Source organism: Corvus hawaiiensis, chromosome 6 (genome assembly GCF_020740725.1).
Source record: "Corvus hawaiiensis isolate bCorHaw1 chromosome 6, bCorHaw1.pri.cur, whole genome shotgun sequence".
NCBI classification, from domain to species: Eukaryota; Metazoa; Chordata; class Aves; order Passeriformes; family Corvidae; genus Corvus; species Corvus hawaiiensis.
Genome location: NC_063218.1, coordinates 46,090,307 through 46,109,902, shown reverse-complemented (window position 1 = coordinate 46,109,902; position 19,596 = coordinate 46,090,307). Strand labels below are relative to the sequence as shown.

At 40.0% G+C, this 19,596-nt stretch overlaps 1 protein-coding gene across 9 annotated transcripts in view; it reads right to left on the bottom strand.

Annotated features, from left to right (window-relative positions):
• Positions 1 to 19,596, bottom strand: part of LRRC56 (leucine rich repeat containing 56) — an 83,165-nt gene that overhangs the window by 60,875 nt on the left and 2,694 nt on the right. For 5 of the 9 annotated variants that reach the window (XR_007204306.1, XR_007204305.1, XM_048307172.1 and 2 more), the window contains exons 3-4: positions 11,179 to 11,343; positions 1,449 to 1,536 (exon numbers count right to left, since the gene is read on the bottom strand). Coding sequence is in view for 5 of the 9 variants with exons in the window: in XM_048307172.1 (XP_048163129.1) it covers positions 1,449 to 1,536; positions 11,179 to 11,334 (244 nt within the window). In the remaining 4 variants the exon portion in view is untranslated. Of the gene's footprint in view, positions 1 to 1,448; positions 1,537 to 11,178; positions 11,344 to 13,203; positions 13,373 to 19,596 lie in introns of those variants that run through there. The other 4 variants (XM_048307175.1, XM_048307176.1, XM_048307178.1 and 1 more) reach the window with 4 other exon arrangements.

Here is a 19,596-nt window from a genome sequence, read left to right as displayed (position 1 = left end):
GCCCTAGCCACCTGCTGACATTTGCAAAGAGATTTTCACAGGAAGGAAACTCAGAAACGCACCTTAAAATTACCCAGAAGAAAATTCAGAATGGTCTTGATGTTCTGTTATTCTCAAAAGCACCGGGGACCTGCAGGTGCTGGTTTTTATGGCCCTCAAGGGCCAACTCTCAGTGTGAACAGTGGGATATAAACAAGATGGAAATTACTTGCATCATGGACACAGTGTTCTGTATTTCGTATTCTGTAAAGGTTGCAAAAGGCTAACCATGGAGAGGAGAAAGAGATTTATTCCAGTAATGGAAAGGAAAGGGAAGTAGAGAGTGATGAAGGTGAAACATTTTGCTAGCTTGTCACAGCTAATGTAAAATGGCATAGGAATGGAAGCACCACTTTTGAGCATTATAGAAATGGCATAATGAGATTTCTTTATCAACTGGAGGAAACATGATTGAATAGATTACGATCTCTGAAAGAAACGGATATAATTTACCTTAAATTATCAAGTGACTATGAGAAAGAGACTTACTCATGAAATAAACAGAATAACCAATACAAAGGGGCTATATAATACAAAACAAAAGCCCCCTTCACTGTTCTTGCTCAACCATTCCTGACAAATAGACATCAAAAGACCCATTAAAGCTAATCAGCTGTTACATTAGAGTAATTTGCATATGAAAAATTAACTGCCTGACTGAAAACACCAGCACACAGTTTTGGGGACAGGACTCCTTTTTAGCACAGAAAATATTACCCTGCAGTAGTTACTCAGCTTCATTGTAGCACAAGGTGGACTTGGGTGTGGTAGGAATCCACATGACAGAAAATGACTGCGAGTACTGGAAAAAAAAGGAAGGCTTTATATTCTCAGTGTTAACTCTGCGACAGAGGGAATTCCTTTGGTACTTCTCACTTCCCTGGCGCAGTGATGATGATATAAAAATGAATGACAAGTGTTAGGACTGTTTGGGGCTCATCAAAATGATGTATCTACAGGACCTGCCTCTAGCTCATTTTCCAGCACAGCTCAGTGAGGCTGTACAGGGTGCAAAGATAGGCTGCTGGAAGCACAGGTCACCTGATACCACTGGCAATTCTTCAGTCACAGGGAAATCTCACAGTGGAGAGGAGCTGACCTTTGGCTCCTGTTTTGCTAGAGACAAGAGTAAATGCTCTTGTCTAGCATATCATACAAGAAAAATTTGTTCAAACTAATTGGCTTTAGACAGAAGTCGTGTCACTCATCCCATTGCCAGAGTTTCCAGTCCTATTCAGGGCCTCACACTAGAAGACAGAGATCAAAGAGTGTGAAGTACACCAGGGAGATCCTGTTTCAAGAACTCTTGAGAAGGACAGTACTTTTCACTGGCTGGTTAGTGAGTCCCCAGTCAAGACATGATAAAGGAAAATTCAAAATGGTGAGCAGAAAATAAGGTGTTTTCTTACCGAAGTTCCCCAAGCTGATCCCTCTGGTGTCAACTCGCATCTCTAGGGCCTTCACCTGCTGCAGATCATCTACCCCTGCCAAAATTTGCTGTAAAGATAAGCAGAAATATATGTGTACTCTCATGCAATAAACCAGATGTCGCAGCAGCAAAAAGGTGTAGAAAGACTTTCAACTACTGTTTTGTCAACATATATTTCAGGTCACTGTGGCTAGATGTAAAATCACATTGAAATTAATTTAGTATTCAAAGACCTGTCTTCCTTGTAGCCCCAAAATACTCTAGTCTCCCAAAACTTATACATTGCTGGAAGAGTCAAGGCTGAGGGTTACATTCCTCAGACCTACAATAGACCTACATGCCAGCTAGATTCATTTAAACAGTACGTCCATGCTTTAAGATTTGCACAAGTCTTGCACTAATCCTCAGCAGACAGAAAGTGTTAACCTTAAGCATCACTGGTAATTCAAAAGGTGCTAGGTAGTAAAACTCAACAAAACACACAGTTTATCTTTTAACCCAAAACAATAAAAGGAAACATGATTTTAGCTCAAGCAGCTCACTTTTCTGAAAGCAGACTACACTAATTACAAGAATTATTAATTCCTTTGAAAGTATCTAGGCAATGCAAATAGAGGCCCTCAAAATCCTTTGTTATTTTTACAAAATTGTAATAATTGGATGAACCACTGCATTAAGCAAGGATGTGTGTGTGAATGCAGACTCTTTCCTAATCTTTCCTAATATCCCAAAGTCTATGTTGATACGTACATGTACATTTTGCCTTGGCAGAAGTAAGCAGGAGGAACAAAACAAGCAGAAGCTATACACAGAGGGGAGAGGGAAGCTCTATGACTGCCAGTGAAAACCAAAGCAGGGCTGTGAAATCCTAAGATGCCAGGCTGCAATTCCACAAGGAGCTGAAGCAATCTCACATTACTGCTGCTCTCATCCCCTATTTCTTCCAGCTATGATCCAGCTTCTCTCCCCCCAGTTCCCCTCATTCAGGGTACATATCCCACCACCTCCTTTGCATCAGCTTAGTTGCATGAATTCAACCAGAAGAACAGTATCCTTTCTTCCTGATGGGTAAGTGGTTCATGGAAGAGTCTGAAACAATCCTTGAGAAATGAGAAGCAAGGTTTATTTGTCACAATAACTGCCTGAAATAGTTGATGTTATACATAGTGAAGAATTTCTAAATTTTCACCTTTCTGTGTCAAAAGAGTTAGGATGTGGGCTGAACATGTACACTTCAAAGAAATCAGAGTTCCCTCCTCAATGATGCAACCAAGAGCATGGGTTGAAAGTATTGTCACCAACCTTTTGGGCCTTTACTAAAGGTGAAGGCAGAAAGTCATTCAGTAATCTCCATGTACAGAAGACAAATTTTCTCACTATTAAAAAGCTACAACATTCTTTAGGTTTTTTAAATAAGGGAGAACTTATTCATTAGAAGGGAATGTGTAGGACGACCTCTGCTTATGAGTTTTGGGAAGAAAAAATAACCATGAGAATATCCAGTTCATTTTGCAAGGAAAAAATGGTGGTTGCAACATTCCTGCTCGTTAGGTAACATTTTTATTGTGCACAAGGGCTGCAACTTCCTCTGACGGTTCCACATCCTCTTACAAAGGACCAAAAACAGTCTGAGTGTAACTGAGATGGCAATTTAAAAGGACATGGTTTCCAGAAAAAGCTGAGCATTCCTTTTTGAAAAACTGTCCCCTTTATAAGGTCCTGACTTGTACTCCTAAGAAACAAAATTACCCAATATCTTCGACTGCTTTTGACCTACTTTTAAAACATTATGTTTAAAATTATTTTTAATCTTATTTTTTTAAACTGTGATTTTAAGCAGGCTGAACATAAGAAAGCTTCTAGACTCTGTTCCCACATGCAGCCACCACAAAATGTGTTTTGCTCCTGCAAAGGCAGCAAGCTTATCAACTACAGCTTTCTCCCTCCAAGTGAACACAAGATCCCTGATGGCAAGACACATTTTGCAGTAACCCTTTTCAGCAGATGACACTGTCTGTCACATAGCACGAGATTATGTGTGAAACAAGAGCTAGCTGATGTCCTGGCATAAAACCATGCACTCGGATCGCTGGATTCGGATGCAAGCTCACTGCCATTAAAGGAAGAAGCTTCTGAAAAATACCTCCCTGCTCCCCATCAAAATACTTTTAAGAGCTTACATCAGAACAGGAGGAAGCCTCAGAATAAGTAATAAGCTTAGGGTCACACACTCTGTCAGTTGAGTAGCAGAAGGTGCTGATACCCCAAGGAGCCTTTGCTCCTTATTTTGTCCTTTTCTCCTTTTTTTGTCTGCAAGTTCCCTCCATGCTGTCCTTCCCCTGCTGTATTCCAGCAAGCCTCCCTTCACAGTTCTGCTCCCTGATGTTATTTTTCAAAATCCAAGCATGAAACCTGCATGAAGTTGTATTATCTCCTTCTCTAGGGTTCCCTATCCCTTTTTCTCATACCAGGGATTACCAGTGTCATTCTTTGCTCTCCTTTTCCTCTTCTTGACCCACTATTTGTACCTTTTCCACTGTCTGAGAGATGAGCTGCTTAGTGCACCCATATTTTTGTACTGCAATAGGCAGAACTGTGACTCCAGTGCTGGAAAGGGTTATTGGCTGTCATCACCAGCTCTTTGAACTATAGATAGCTGCCTTGAAGCATGTGCTAACCAGATGCAACAAACTCCATGTATTCTCGGTGCCCACCTCCCTGTTCCGCGTTTCCAAGAGTATCTGAAAATCACTGTCCTTCCATCTGCTGATGGTGAGGAGATGCTGGGACAGCTTGAAACCAATTTGCTGTGGGATGCACAAGTTAGTGTAGTACACGAAGGAAACAAGAAATGCTCTTGGGTGGAGGATATGTGCTCATTTAAAGGCACTAAAGCACTGAGACCCCAGGTGTTGATTGCAAGCAAGTCAGCAAGCAAAGGCCAGGGCAGCAGCTCAAAAGAAGGAAACGTGGGGAATGGTTCCTGTGGAAGATAGTTAGTACATTACTACCCTCCAGACACCATTCCTGGCATGCTGGTGCACCTGCAAGTGTGATACTTCTCATGTCACAGCTAAAATTCTGACACTAGGGAAGGACGTGGAAATATTTAAGCAAAGATGAAACATATTTAGCAGGATTTTCTTTTTATACTGTTGTTTAATGTCATGGAAACCTTCATCAAAATTTGAAAGGAGCAATATTTAGGAAGAATTTTGCTGCAAGAGATAAAAAAAACAATCATGACCCAACACACTGAAGGGGTCATCAGCTTGGAGAGACAGATGTCTGGCACCATGTGATGCTACAGTGCTCTGTGTCTCTTCATTCCTAGGGCCATCCCAGGTCTAGGACAGGCTCCTGCCCTAATTCAGAGGTGTCCCACTGTGGCTTCAGGTAATGACTGCCTGCCCGTAGCTTGATGGGCTGTTCTTACAGCCAGGGACAGAATGTCTCAGCCTGTGCCTCAGGAATGCTTACAGACATGAAGGTGTTTACCACCTAGGTGTTTCTTTGGCTGTTTCCAGCTGCTCAGCCTCCACGTAGGGCAAACAAAAAGGGACCAAGGATCTGTTCTAGGCCAAGAGTTGGATATATTCACAGTTATCTTAGATCAAAGATACCTTGAAAAAACCAATACAATTCTAGGCTGATTGTTGTTCAGAGAGGACTCTGCTTGCCACCCATCTGCAGCCCTGCAAGGTAGGTATCAGTTAGACAGAGAAGGGGGGTGTTTTCTAAAGAATTAAACATCAAAATCTTTCTGGAAAGTGATGTTCAAGAAGGTGGCCTGAAAGGTTGATTCTTAGCAGCAGTTTTACACTCCACTGTAAATTTGTTTATTTGAAAGCACACATTTCCATGGTAAAGCACTGCACAAGTCTTTGAAGATACTTTGAATACAGGGTAAGTAAAACAAAGACAAATAAAGTTCACTTCACATTTTTTTACCTTCTTCAAAATAGGAATAAAACTATTTTTCATATTATGCAGAAGCTGTTGGTAAATGATTTAGCCAGTATTTTAAGAAGCAAGTCCATGATGTCTCACAAACCATTCCCACCACACAAAGTGTCTGGCCAAATGTCTGGCCAGTTGGGGACTGCGCACCAGTTTGGAAAGCTTCTCCTCTGACTGACAAGAAAAGCCAGTAAGCATTCCGTAAAAATTTGCAACTGAGAAATACTTCTGTGCTTGCAGAGCTTCCCAACTGGCAGAGCAGTCACCTGGTGATGCTGGGAAATCCAGTTCAAGTCCCACTTGCAACTATCTGTAAATTCCTTAATTGGTAAATAATAACTGTTCAGCCAAAACCGGTGTATACAACTGACATCTTCTCTCTTCCCTAAATTTTTCACACACTCTAAGAAAAGGAGGCATGCTGCTGGAGAACAAGTTGCGTGCAGCTGTCAGAGAAATATTTCCAGCTGTGCATTTATTTTGCTGATCCTGGTTAATTTGGCTAAGACAGGAATTCCTGAGTGGTGAGCTTGTTCTCTTTGAATACTACACCTGTATGCAAATTCTAGATTCATGTCCATTCATGTGTTTATTGTTTTTTTTTTTTCAAATTCCCAACTCAACTATAATCTCTCCTTCACACACACACAAAAGAAGTTGCTAAAAGCATGACAAAATATTTCTTCTAAGAAGGAAAGTATTAGCAAATTAATAGGCCTTAAGTGATTGTAAGCCAAGGAATTTTCAATGAAAGGGAACAGAACTTCTCTGTGGTCTCACATGCAAACTTCCTTTCAAAAGGGCTAAATGCTGGAGATGCCCATAATTAAAATATTTAGCTGTATTTCACTACTTTCTGCATATATAAATACATTCTTCTCTCAGCTCAGATGAAGAGATTAGCTAGGTGGTATGAAAAGAGATTTTCTTGGCTTATATGGGAAGTGTAGATGAGGGCAGTAAACATGAAATTTAAGTAGTGGTGGATGCATGAGTGAAGATGTCTTTATTCTTGTGCTGAAGCCCCCAAGTCATGCCAGCAGATGCACATGGACAGGCCCTTGCCTAGTCTTGCTGTCTCACTGACTCATGCTGGGGATTCACAGTTCTGACACCTTTTGAAAACCAGTATTAAGGGTCTCATGTTGCAAATTGTTGGGAAATCTAACTATTGCAAACTTCATAGGGCATGTAGGGCACCAGAAATGAGATGGGAGATTTACTGATCTCCCAGAAATAGCCTTTACTATTTCTGTAGGAGGAAAAAAACTCAGTTTCAGCTACATGTCAACACACAGGTCAGGAGTGGACAGGATAATAGACATTCTTACCTCAGTTTTTGCTTAGATTTGTTTTAAGGATTTACTTTCCCTCACAGAGATATAAAAAAAGTTATACCCCAACATTAATTCTTTTTCCTATCTCAGAATTAGGTGTGCAGACAGTAGCTACAATCATGGCTCAAGATTGTGTCTCTGAACACGGAAAAGTCAAGACTGTAATGTCATTTTATGTTACTGAAGCACTGGTGGCTGTAAGTCAATGAATATCTGGGTTTTTTCATATAAAAGCAGGCATATGCGTGTGCATGCATGTAAGTATAAAGCTTCCTGATGTGAAAATTTGAATGTAAAACATCAGATGCCTAAGTAGCAGGATGAACACTAATACAACAGATGAACACTAATTTAACAACTGCAAGCCTTCACTACTGTAAAGGTATTAGTGTTAGGAGAAGAACATATGAAAAAGGAAAGCTCTGCAACTAAAGGAGGCTTTGTAATTTCTTTCCAGTTCACAGTATTACCTCCACTATCCGCTACCTCGAGCGATCTGATCTAACTTTGAAACTAGCTACGCTTGGAGCAGAAGATCAAACTGGCAGGCCTCCAGAGGATCCCTCAAACTTCAGAAAATAATTATTATACATTTCTAATGAAGAATTCAGCAGATCCAAATTCAGTCATTCAGGAAACATACAGGATTTGAAGTGAACATTACTTCCATTCCCTTACTCTACCTAATTTATCAAGGTTCTGCACTTTCTTGATGTCCAGTTTTTCTCTCAAGTCCATTTATCTTACAACTGTGAGGAAAACTTCTGCCAAAGAAAAAAGGAAACAATTGAGCCATTTCAGCAAGAATCCAGTCTTTGTTCCAGGACCCTCCAGCATTTTCTTTTTCCTGTGAGGATGAGTGCATAACATATGAAATACACCCTAACCTCCTGAGCAACAAAACTAAACACCACTTCCGAACACGTGTTCCTGAGTTTGGAAAACATGATTAGTTGGAGCAGGATCAATAAAAAGCTAAATTAGAGAATACTTCCTTTCTTCTCAAAAGATCACACACAAACGTGATTGGGTTTTATAATGTGACAATGTCTGGAAGATCATTTGACCTTGTAAAATGAGTTTCTTCTGAGAAGTGGAATGCTTTTAGCGGAAGTCAGGAAAAGATCCTTTGCAAACAGCAGGGAGAGGATGGGGGTTGATAGAACAAAATAAAAATGTGATTAAAGACAGGTGGCACCCTTAATTTCAGTTTCTCCAAGTTTAATGAAAAATCTGTGTCACAGCCCTAACAGAGTTAAAAATTAATGGCCCATTGTTAGCCAGTTTTCAGAAAAAAGTGAGAATTTGCTCACCCTGGTATTCTGCAATATCTGACAACCATGCATAAGGATGGGCAGAGCGGGGAAATATTAACAGGAAAATAACTAGGGAAATAAAAAGCTGGAAATATTAATAGGACAGGTACAAATGGAAAAACAAGAGTACCTATTCATATAGAGGAAGATTAAAGAGTACACCAGAAAATTTATATTGATACTAGCAAAAAGAATAAAAATGATATCTAATGATACCAACCCTTGCATCAAAAGAGTTTGACCTGTAGCTTGGATGAAGAACATTCAAATATAAAAGGATGTTACACAATAGTGCAGCAAGAGAGCTGGCAGCAAGCAGAAACTAGAAGATGTGATTAACATAATGGAAATACAGAATCATACAGGATTTGAAGTGAACGTTACGCTGAAACAAGGCTACAGAAGACCACAAACTCTGTGGTGAATGAGCATAAAGTCTAAGTGAGGGGATCCACTAAGGAGAGGAAGAAAATGGGCACAAGTCCAGTGGTTTTGTAGAAGGTGTCTTTTGTTCTACACTGTCCAAGAAGGCAAAAAGGGGAAAAAAAAAAAAAAAGAGGGGGGAAAAAAAAAAAAAAAAATCGCTCTAAGCCAAACTTTCCTCTCTTTGGAGGAAAACAATGCAGCAAGTGGATAAAAAAATGAAGGAACACAAGTGTCACAAGTTTTAGAGAGTTCTTAATAATGTGGACTGCTAATGGAGACTGCTAATGGTTTCACTATAAAATAGACAGCCATCCCCCTGGAAAAAGGGCAAAATGAGTCAAATGTGCAGGCAGAAATGAGGCTGCAGTTCAGTGTGCCCAATCTTCACAGACTCTGCACAACTACACTTTGCAGCTTCCCCAGACTCCAACTGAACTGGTACAAGACAGACCATTGCTAGTGCAAGGAGTAAAGCCGAGTATGTATCTCAGAACAAAAACCTTCCTCAGGAACATCCCTAAGGTGTCCAAAAAATTGCCTACACAACACTGCAGAAGTGTGGCCCATGCTCTTATTTGAATGTAAAACAATTTTCCTTTAAAGAGCCTGTATTTTAAGACTGTTAGTTTCCTTCTCAGAGCACTTCAACAGATACAATCAATAACTCCTAAAATATTCACAACAATAAGACAATCAAAAAGATACTGCAACTGTATTGATTTAAGCAAGACAACCTTTCAAACCATTTGACTGTCAATGGCATGTGGGTCCTTAAAGAATTATGCATGTGAAAACTTGTTTCATATTAAATGTTTGAACATTCTGAACATTTGCAAATCCAGAAGAAGTAAATTTATGGCAGCAGTGGTTTCCATTTGATCAACATAAAGGTCAGAGAATAGATAGACAGGGTATGTTATTAAAACAAGCTATAAACACTGTAAATGTTTCCTTGACAATGTCATGTAGTTTTTCCTCTGAGCAGGAAGTATCCCAGCTATGCCAACACAAATGTCGGGTTCCAGGGCAGGAAATAACTGTGTCCAGAAAAATTAGCAGGACAGTGTACTCCATTTAAAAGAATCTTTGAAATGAGATTCCTCACAAATGTTAAAACCCAGAATGTCAAAAAAGGCAAAACTCAATTATTTAACTTCTTACCTGCATTTTTTAAAAATTACACAATAATAAACAGCAACTTCATGGGATGTGGGTAACATTGCCTTATACACACTTTTCTGCTTACAATTTGCTGTGAACTAAAGCAGCAGAGAAAGAGAACTTCATGCCAAAGAAAGAGTTTCCTAAGGGTTTCATTCAGAGTTGGTTGAATCAGAGGGCAGCCATTTTGGTTACTTTAATGAGCTTTGGTTCATGTCCTAACAATACAGACGAACCTGAGAGGTTCCCATGGGATTTATACAGGGTATTGTGGGCCACAAACACATTAGACTGGTCAAATTCTATGCCAGGTTTTAAACAAAGACCAAGAAGTAGTTGGAGATTCTCATGAGCCAAAGGAAAGTGAATGGCATAGACCACACAACCATGTAGCAATTTTTCTCCAGAATGCTTAATATATCCACTCTGCAGGAAGGGATTTTTGCACCTCCAACCATTTTAAAAATACTAAAAGACCTGGCTAATAAGGGAACAATAGTTCTAATCTACAGCACATGGCCAAAATGGTGAATGGAATGTAGTTAGGGAGTGCCTAGGGAGTGGTGTAAACCTGCAGCTGGAATACGCTCCCTGCGGAAGCTGCACTGGCGCAGTGGATACACGCAGGATTACAGACACTGTGATCACCACCCTGTCTGTTGGGAGCACAGGAACCACAGCCTTGGCAGCCCCATCTTCTTTCACAAATGCTCCCCAGTGGAAGAGATTTTTTTTGTAGGTCTGCAACACAGAAAGCCTCTCTCCTCAAGTTCTGCTCTCAACTCTCCCTTCCTTTAGCATGGAAAAGTGACGTCGTTTGGTCAGCTCCTGCACATCCCACAGGATTTCAACCTTAATTAGTCTTGAGCAAGTACAATACTGTGTGCAACCAAGTATTCTTTCACAAAGTGAATTCTTTCATGAAGATATCAGCATGTTACTCTCTTTCAACAGGCTGCACACCAAAATCATTTCCCCCAGTCTAAAAGGAACAGGGCTTTCAAATATGCTTTGAAATTCCACCTACTTTGACATATATAGAAAGTATTTCTATCATTTGCAGAATATTTTAATTTGCTTCTTAGCAGGACAGAGGATTTCACTACCTCAGAGAAAAAAAAAAGTGCTTTTAAAGTTACATTTCCAACCTCTAGAACAAGGTTAATGTATATTCTTTTTCTAATGCTAAGATTCAAGGTACTCCAGATGGCATTAGTGAGATCTGTGTAGAGTATAATTATGCTGCCCGTACTTTTCTTCACGCTGCTTCAAGAATCCTGGCAATAAACACAGCCACGTTCATGCTGGAAATACTTTTGATATGAAACAAGGTGAAAGGAGGACAAACATTTGATACACCTTCATAAGACAGAATCTACTTTACACAGAAGTCTAAATGTCAGAGAGACAACAAACCACAATCAGTACAATAGCAGTTGGAAGGTTAATACAGCTCTGTATATGCCAGTTTGCCTCTTTCACTTCATTAAAAAGTTGGATGTCTACTCACCAGTTTCCTAGGGGAAAGATGTTCATCCAGAAGCAGCTCTCCATCATCTTTAATCAGTGGAATGGGATTTGGGTTGCCTTGCCAATTCAAATCAGTCTCCTGGTCTGCAGATGAGCCCAGATGAGAAACTCTGTCAGGATTCAATTTCAGGTCCATCTCAACATGCTTTGAACAAAAGGGTAACAAGCAGTCTGATTTTTCTACCCATATTTATTATTTTCCTGTCAGCAAAATCTATTTTGACTCCTATTGCAAGACAGAAAATGCCTATGGAGATGCAGGTTTCTTTAATCAGCACAAACCCAAAGCCATGCATTACATAACATATATTCTTCCTTTTCTTCACCCTCAAGAGCTACCCGAGTCCCACACCTCATTCAGCTTTGAGTGTAAGCTTTAACAGCAAACTATTGTTCGCAGGTATAGAAGAAGCCAGGCATACCTATAGCTCTGTACAAAGAAGAAAGTGAAGAACAAACAGCTCAGGGCACTAGTCCTTTCCAGCCTTCTCACTACTCCACTCATCCTTCTCCAGTGTCAGTGAGCTTCCCATCCACACAGGCTCCCCACCTACCCATCTCCTCTCGAGAAACGTGAACAACATTCAGCAAAACTCTGCTGGACTCCAGACTGTAAGTGCCAGTACCAAGGCACACCACCACCTCTCTCTAGCATTCTGAGCTCTGCCTGCAGGTAGCATGGACAGACCCTGTCTGTATTTGCTGTCCTAAATCAAACATCCCAGCACTGTTACTGACTTTAGGTTAGGCAGGCCATGACTACTGACTTCTAGTTTTGAAGACAGTCTTGGAAAAAAAAATTTAAAATACAATTTAAACAAAACTGTGTATGCTTCAAGTGAAATGAAATACAAAATTTGAAGACGAAGCACTTCAATTGTGGTCATTCTTCAATTCTCAAAGATATCACTTTCACAGAAATATTAACAATTAACTTTGAAATATGAGAGTAAGCATATGTACACTCATTAGAGTCAAAAAGCAATCTGCTGTACCCAAGTGGTACAAGCATTACTGTGATTTATACAGCTATTTACTACTACTTGGCAAGAAGGAAGTGTCACAGCTGGAAACACTGCTGTAACAACAAAAGGCTAGACTAGAGAAAAGCCGTCTTGCTCTGCTGAAGGGACACCTGCAGTTTTGTTCTGTTCTCCACTGTGAAGCAATATTTATTCTTAGTGCTGGAAAAGTAATTAAACGATCAAGCTAATCATAACTGGCTGACAAAGCATCAGTGGTGGCCAAGACCTGAGAATTACCACTTTCCTTCCTCCTCATACTAATAAACAGTTAAACACAGGAGTAACTTCTGTTAGGACAAATAGGAGTTCTGGCTGCTCAGCTGATCATCTGTACTTGAGAGGACTGACTCGGTAGAAGGTGAGGGAGGTTTGGATCAAAAAGACTTCTTCCTCTGACTACTCAAGTTCAGTCAAAATTCTTCACTTGCACAAGAAAAGGAAATTCAAAGGACTTAGTACTGTCAGGAAAAATAGCAGCCCTTATCCAAACAAAAACAGCAACAAAAACTTGATGACACACCAAACCTCTTCCTGCAGAATCTCCTACATTAGGAAGGGAAGAACCAAACCCTCAGATTCCTAAGTGCTCCTTCTGTAGACTCATCAGGCCAGAAGAAGCCCTTGGAAAGCAAACCCTATTTTTTCCAGGTCACTGCACCTACCTGGCAAGCACTCCTACAGGAGAAGCTGACTGCTCAAATGTGCTACACCGAAGCTACAGAATATTCAATGCCTAAAAAGTATGTTCAACACAAATTCTTCAGAGTCACACAACTCCTTTCAAACTTTCTTACTGGCTTGCAATAGAACCACCATAAAGTGAATTGAGTAGTGATACTTGCAGCTTCTAAAACCTCAGTATGCCTACAGTAGTGTAAGGACAACTTTCATACTTCAGCCCATTAGGAGGGAAAAGAGACCTCAAAAACACTGTGCCTTGCATTTTACAAGAAAAGTTATAATAGAGAAATTTCTATTACCTGTTTTTTTTCTAACAAATTCTAGAATTTCTCAGACTTTTTTCCTCTACTTTCTTTAGAACAGATCAGTATGATTTAGCCAGTATAGAGTTGCAAGAGTCATCAGTTATCCAAGAAAATTAAAGAACCTTTTGTGAGATGAAGATCTTCTGGTGTTGTCATTATTTTCCTAAGAAGGAATTACCTTGGTCAATACCTGACTTGGAGTAGAATATCTGTCACATAAATTCTGGAATCCTTTGCCAGTTGCACAAGACTTGTATTGGATTGTGTGCAAGTACTGGTGGTTGTTTCTAATTCAAGTGAGGATTGTTATTATCCAGAGATAATCACATATGTTATCAGAGCCAAGTGGAGCAATAGTCAGAGAACACTGATGTAATGTGTGAGTGCAAAACATAACGAGATAAGAGCAGGATTTTGTGGATGTGGGCTGCAAAGTGTTAACACGCTTGCATAAAACAAATTACTGTTCTCCCTCTGTTGGGCCATCACCACCACATTTCAGAACATCCTCAAATCTTTGAAACATGTTGATACAGCATTTACTTTAGGCTTGACAGGGAGATCAATTTGTGGCTTAATATCTGAAGTAATACTTTGTTTTATACTTCCTGCTATTGATCTGCTCTTGTAATTATTGTAACATTGGATTAGTGAGGAGAAAAGTATTTTCATTACAAATTGTTTGGGATCAAGCTGAATTATTGTCAGCAAGCAAAACTATTTTTTTACATGTTTCTATCACTTCAAAGCTTTCTCCAGGGAATAAAGAATCTCCTCCTGAACACGGATCAAAATAACATGCTCAAAATGAGATTGTAGAAAAATCAAGAGTGCAGGAATTCTAGTGGTGAGGTGCCAATCTTTTGTAAAATCCAGGAACCTCTGAAATCTCCAGCACTGTGTAGGAGCAAGAAAGGGGCCTGGCACAAAATTTGTCCTCCTAGAGACACAGCAGTCACATTGCTCATTTTCATCAGGTCCATCTGATAAACCTAAGGCTCTGCCAAATGCACAGGACACGCCAACACTGACCCAAACTAATTTTAGCTTCAGTGGGACAGCTTACAGGGACTGGAAAGACTTTTGGTGTCACTGAAGAGGTCTGAAAATCCACAAATCTGAAGATTTCCCTCATGGAGAAGATGGCTGCATTGGATATATATTGGATCTATGTGCTGAACAGAACCATTCCTGCTGTGCTTTGTGGCACCCGCAAGGATGGAACCTAACTGCACCTAGCACAAACCTGCAGTGAATCCCGTGGGACAGCAGAGCAATGCCAGTAAGCACATGAGTGTGTCAGGGGAAGAGAAAATGGCTGGGAAATAATGGAGTTTTATAGTGCCTGTGAACAATGAGAAGAATAAAAGAATGAAGGAAACCAATAAAGTAGCTTTTGCAGGATTTGCATCAGAAGTCTTAACTTGGCAGACTCTTATGTGTGTGGATAACTAGAAGCAAATAATCATTGAGTGCAGGCGAAATCAATGACCAGAACAGTGAGATGGAAGATTCTGAATTCTACAAAGAGTTAATTTGCCAACTTTCTCCACTGCTGCCACTCTCCTTACCCAAGCAAGTGTGTGTGATCATGGTAAGCTATTCAATTCACAGACATGTTCTGACAGTTCCTTAAAAACTGCAGGACATTTTCAACATATATAAATACCAGTAATAAAGACCATTATTAAAATTAAATGATCCTTGGAACAACATGTTATTTAAAATCCCCTCAGAATACCGTAATTTGCTAGAAAGAAATTGGCAGAGAACAGTTATTTGATGTTCTTAGGGTCTGACTAACTGGTAAGACTCCAAGATTTTATTTTTCTGCTACAAGATTTATCGAAGAGTCAGAGATAGGATTGCGTATTCTTCATTAAATATATATTAATACGCATTTCAAATTCAAATGTTTGATTCAATATTAATTACAGCTTCTTAAGACCAGGAAAGAACCTCTGAATTGTGTGACTAGGCATGATAATTTCTAATGCAGCCTTCACAACATTACCTAAAGAGCTTGTCCAAGCAATTAACTTACTGTTTAAAACCAAAAGAAATCCCCAAACAACAGCAATTAATCGAGAATTAGTCTAGAAAAGGCATATACCTCTATATATTAACATCCCATACAAAATGGAATCTCTACTGCCTTAGTCCAGCTTCTCAACCAGCATCCCCTCCTGCTCTGTGGCTACTTATGCCTTCACTGGACAGGAAAGGTGACATTTCAGTGGGGGTACTGCAACTTCTGAGCCCTTATCTGTATGTCACCAGACAAAAATTTCTCTAGAAAAAAACCCCATTTGAGAACCACTGTGCTATCCATCTCTCTATGACAGGAAGCTTGCACTGCAGACTTCCATTTCTCTTGTCTTGCGTGATATAATTTTTGTCTGTTTAATTCAGAATCACAAATTACAGTGGTGCCCATACTGTTACCACTGACACAGAACGAAAACAAAGAATTCTGTATTTACTACGGATTTGACAAAACGTTTGGTTTACAAGTCCCAAGGGAACTATGAGTGCCCTTTTAAAGTGTAATTTTGTGCAAGTGCACTGCAGATAACCTCATCTGGAAAATAACTGTTTGGGCAGCTGGAATTTACTATGATGTCATCAGGAAACTACTGTTACAATAATCCACCCATAATGGCAAAAACAGTTCCTGCAACATTCATGTAATATAAAGCATCCTGCAACACATCAGTCTATTTTAGCAGGTGCAACTTCTAGAAAGCTGAAAAATAAAACACCAGTCCTGTTATTAATATGACTTTTTTGTGTGTGTGTGTATGACTAAACAGTCTGATTTTAATCTTCCGGTTTTGTTAAGCAGAACAAGGTAACAACTACTTCAGTAATGCTACATTAATATCAAGGGATCATGCAAACACTATAAAGAGCATTCATAAATATTCTGCTTCTGTGCCCCACTAAAGAAAAAAAGCTTTTAAGAGAAAGCTGAAATATTAAGATAACAATATCCCACTTGATATAATTAAAAATTCACTGACTTTAATGACACTGAATGACTCGAATGCTCACAATGATATTTTTGGGTAACTGTTCAATTTGAGGCCTTGGTTCAAGCATCTGAATGTGCAGACAAAGCAAGTGTACTGACTTATCTCATTTGTTTACCTTCCTCATTTATGGTTTCAAAAGCTGTAAGAGTGTTCTGACAGTTCTTTGCTATTACATATAAATCCTGCTCTATAATTACCACAACCATGGCAGGTGAGCCTTGGGATCTGTGTCCCACAGACTCCTCAGGAAAAGCTCTTGGGAGCTTTTTGGACTTTGTGATACCCCCATGCATGGAGCTGAGTTCAGACTGTGCTGTCACTCAAAGCAGCAGTGATCCCAGAGAAAAAGATGCATGCTACAAACCCAGACACCATTGAGATAAAAGATGTCTAATATTCTTTGAAAACATAACAGTAATAATAAAAAGGCAATGCCTTTAAATGTCATCCATTTATCCTTTGTATATCTACAGATTCCATGTAGATATATAAATATACTAATTTCATAATTACAATTGCATATATAAGACTTTCCCCCTGAGATCCTGCTGAGCAGGGTGATGAAAAATGTTTTATCATATGAGCTGGAAATACCCCTATATTAAATAATTCTGGAGCTAGCTTGCCAAAATTTTTAAGGGAACTTCCCCTTCTTACCATCCAGGACCAAAGTCCCTTCAGAGTGGGTGGCTCCAGTGATCCCATGGGCGCCCCTCTTGGCTCCCTGCACATCCCACACTCACACAATCAGACAGGGTTTCCTTACCAGCCCAACCCTGGGTTTCCCACAGCAGATGTCTGGATCCTTAAAATAATTTAATCATGGCACAGTAATGCAGAAACAGCTGGAGCTGGTGCCTTTAGGGACAGACCCTCAACAAAGGAATCCCTGGGTTTTGTACCCTCCATGCCTGTGACAGTCTGGGGTCTCCCTGCTGAGTCCTTGGCTCCTGCTGTGTCCAAGTCCCCGGTCACCTGGCCGGTGCCACAGGTCCCTCTGCCCTCTGTGGTGCAAAGGGTCAGCACCAGGTCAGGGCCCCTTGCCTGGGGCTCCCACCATGTTCCCCAGCCAGGGCACAACCTGCAGTTCCCACTGCAGCTGCACACCCAGCTACCTGCTCTCAGTGTATTGCTCAACAAAATGTCCTCATAGCATGATATAAAAGCAGATCACTCTCTATTATATGGTTCTATTACATGTCAAAGAAAAAATAAACCGAAGTCCAATCAATTGGTTTTAGTTTTTAGAGTCCTGTGGTGGAAGGGGGTCAGTGGTAATTTCTGTCTGGCTACAAATGATCATTGATTCTCTCTGCAGTGCAAGTCTCCAGACAGTGGCTATAGATGAGTATGGATTATCTAAATCATTAGATGAAACTGCAAGATGCTACAGATTGAGTGGTTTTTTTCATATACAGGTGAACTTCCTGCTGTAAGAAAATGTCTCAAGACACTCTTCTGCTATCTGTCCCCACAATGAGCCCTAAAAAAGCAAAGCAGAGAGCAGGATGTGGGGATAGCTGGTGAACAACAAGGGTTATGGAAAAACAGAGCTCCAAGGTACCAACGCCTTCACTCTCAGCAGGTTGCCAAATGCACTTAGGATTGTTTCAGTGGACTAGATAACAGTAAGTCCCTCACCATTTTATCAAGGTAGCCAGAGATCAGGAAACCAGATTTGGCCCTCCATGGCCACAAGCTTTTATCCAACAGTGTCCAGATGTTAAACAAGGGAGAAACGAGGCTGGTCTAGTTAAAATCTTCTCATCCTTATGCAGGGGTCCTGTCATGGATAGCTAATGACAAGGTACGCAGGAATCAACGTATCTGTGCTTGTCACACACACAGATCCTGCCTTAAATGCAAATGTCACAGGAAGATGTATTTACCTTCCTTGCATTTAAAAGGCATAATTCAGCATTTACTTAAAAATTCAGATGCTAGGCATGTTACTAGACATACTAAGAAAGGATGTAAGCAAAGCAAGAATCAGTATCTTTTCAAGATGAACAAATATATTCTAACCCATGGACTCAGAACTAAATGACAGTCCAAAGCTGCAGAGAAAAAAACTCTATGGTTTTGGTCTTCACAGCACTTTAAAGTATCCACCATTTAGCAGCATTTCCAGATTTCAGCTAAGAAAAGGACAAAAAAACCAGACCTTTTTTTCCCAGCTACTATTGCATTGCATTTATGAGCCTTTTGAAATACAAACTTCTACGCAGGATGAAAATGCATCATATATGGCATTTCTGAGTTTCAACATACTCTGGTTGTCCTCAAACAATTTTCAGTCCATTTTGTTTGGTAATTAAGCTATTTGAAGCAAGAGATTCCTTCCTGGCCTGCAAAGCCGTTTGAAGAGTGGCTGGAAAGTTTCTGATTTCCGGTGTGTTGCCCACATGGGACAGATTGTATAAAAAGAGATAGGTTCTAGATGAACTTGTAGAAAAATAGTGAACAGTGGATGATGCCACAGGAGCTTATTTAGTAACAGACATTGCCAAAATTTCAGCAAGGGCAGAAGACTCACAGTGAAAAGGACCTTGAGAAATCAGTTTGGGCTACTGATGAGGCAGCATCATAACTGTCCTGCTGGGCCAAGGCAGATCTCCAGCTAACTACTGTAGTCAGAAACAGACCCTTTAGAAACAGTATCAGAACAGTATCAGGAGCAGAGGTAGTCCAAAGTGATCCTTGCCCTGGCATTCTGCTGTAACTTCTGGCAATCAGTATCTCCCAGTCCAAAAGGTGAGCTGTGTCCAACAGCTGGGGAGGTGTATGGGGAAGCAATTATTTGTCATGTTTCCAGACATGACAAATAGTCATCCAATGACTAAAGTAGACACAGAAATTTTATCAGGAAGCAGTTTTAAAAACTGAGAAAGTCCATTTTTGCATTATATTTATTTAAATTGTGGAAGACAGGCATAGGTTGCTTGGAGGCTAAAATTAGAAATTAGGTCAACAGCAGTTAAAATTGTGGAGGATACATCCAACTGTCCATGCCATTCTTTAAGTTATAGCTTTCTTTTGCATAATCTCATTTCATCTCCTCTTCTCTCTGAAGAATTTCATGGCAAGAATTTCAGTTCTGCCATTTACCCTCCAGGATGATCAACTTTGCACATAAGATTCAAGATATGGTCATAGAGACAGTACATGAACCTCCACTGTTTTTAATTCCTATTCTCAGAAGTTTTAACACTGTTTGTCTGTTTTACCAGCTGCAAGATTATATTTTCAGATAACAAACACAATAGCTGAACGCTCTTTCCCAAGTAACAATAATTTACTTAAGCCCCTTCATTCTATATTTTTCTTTTCCCCACTTTGAACTTGGGTGGAT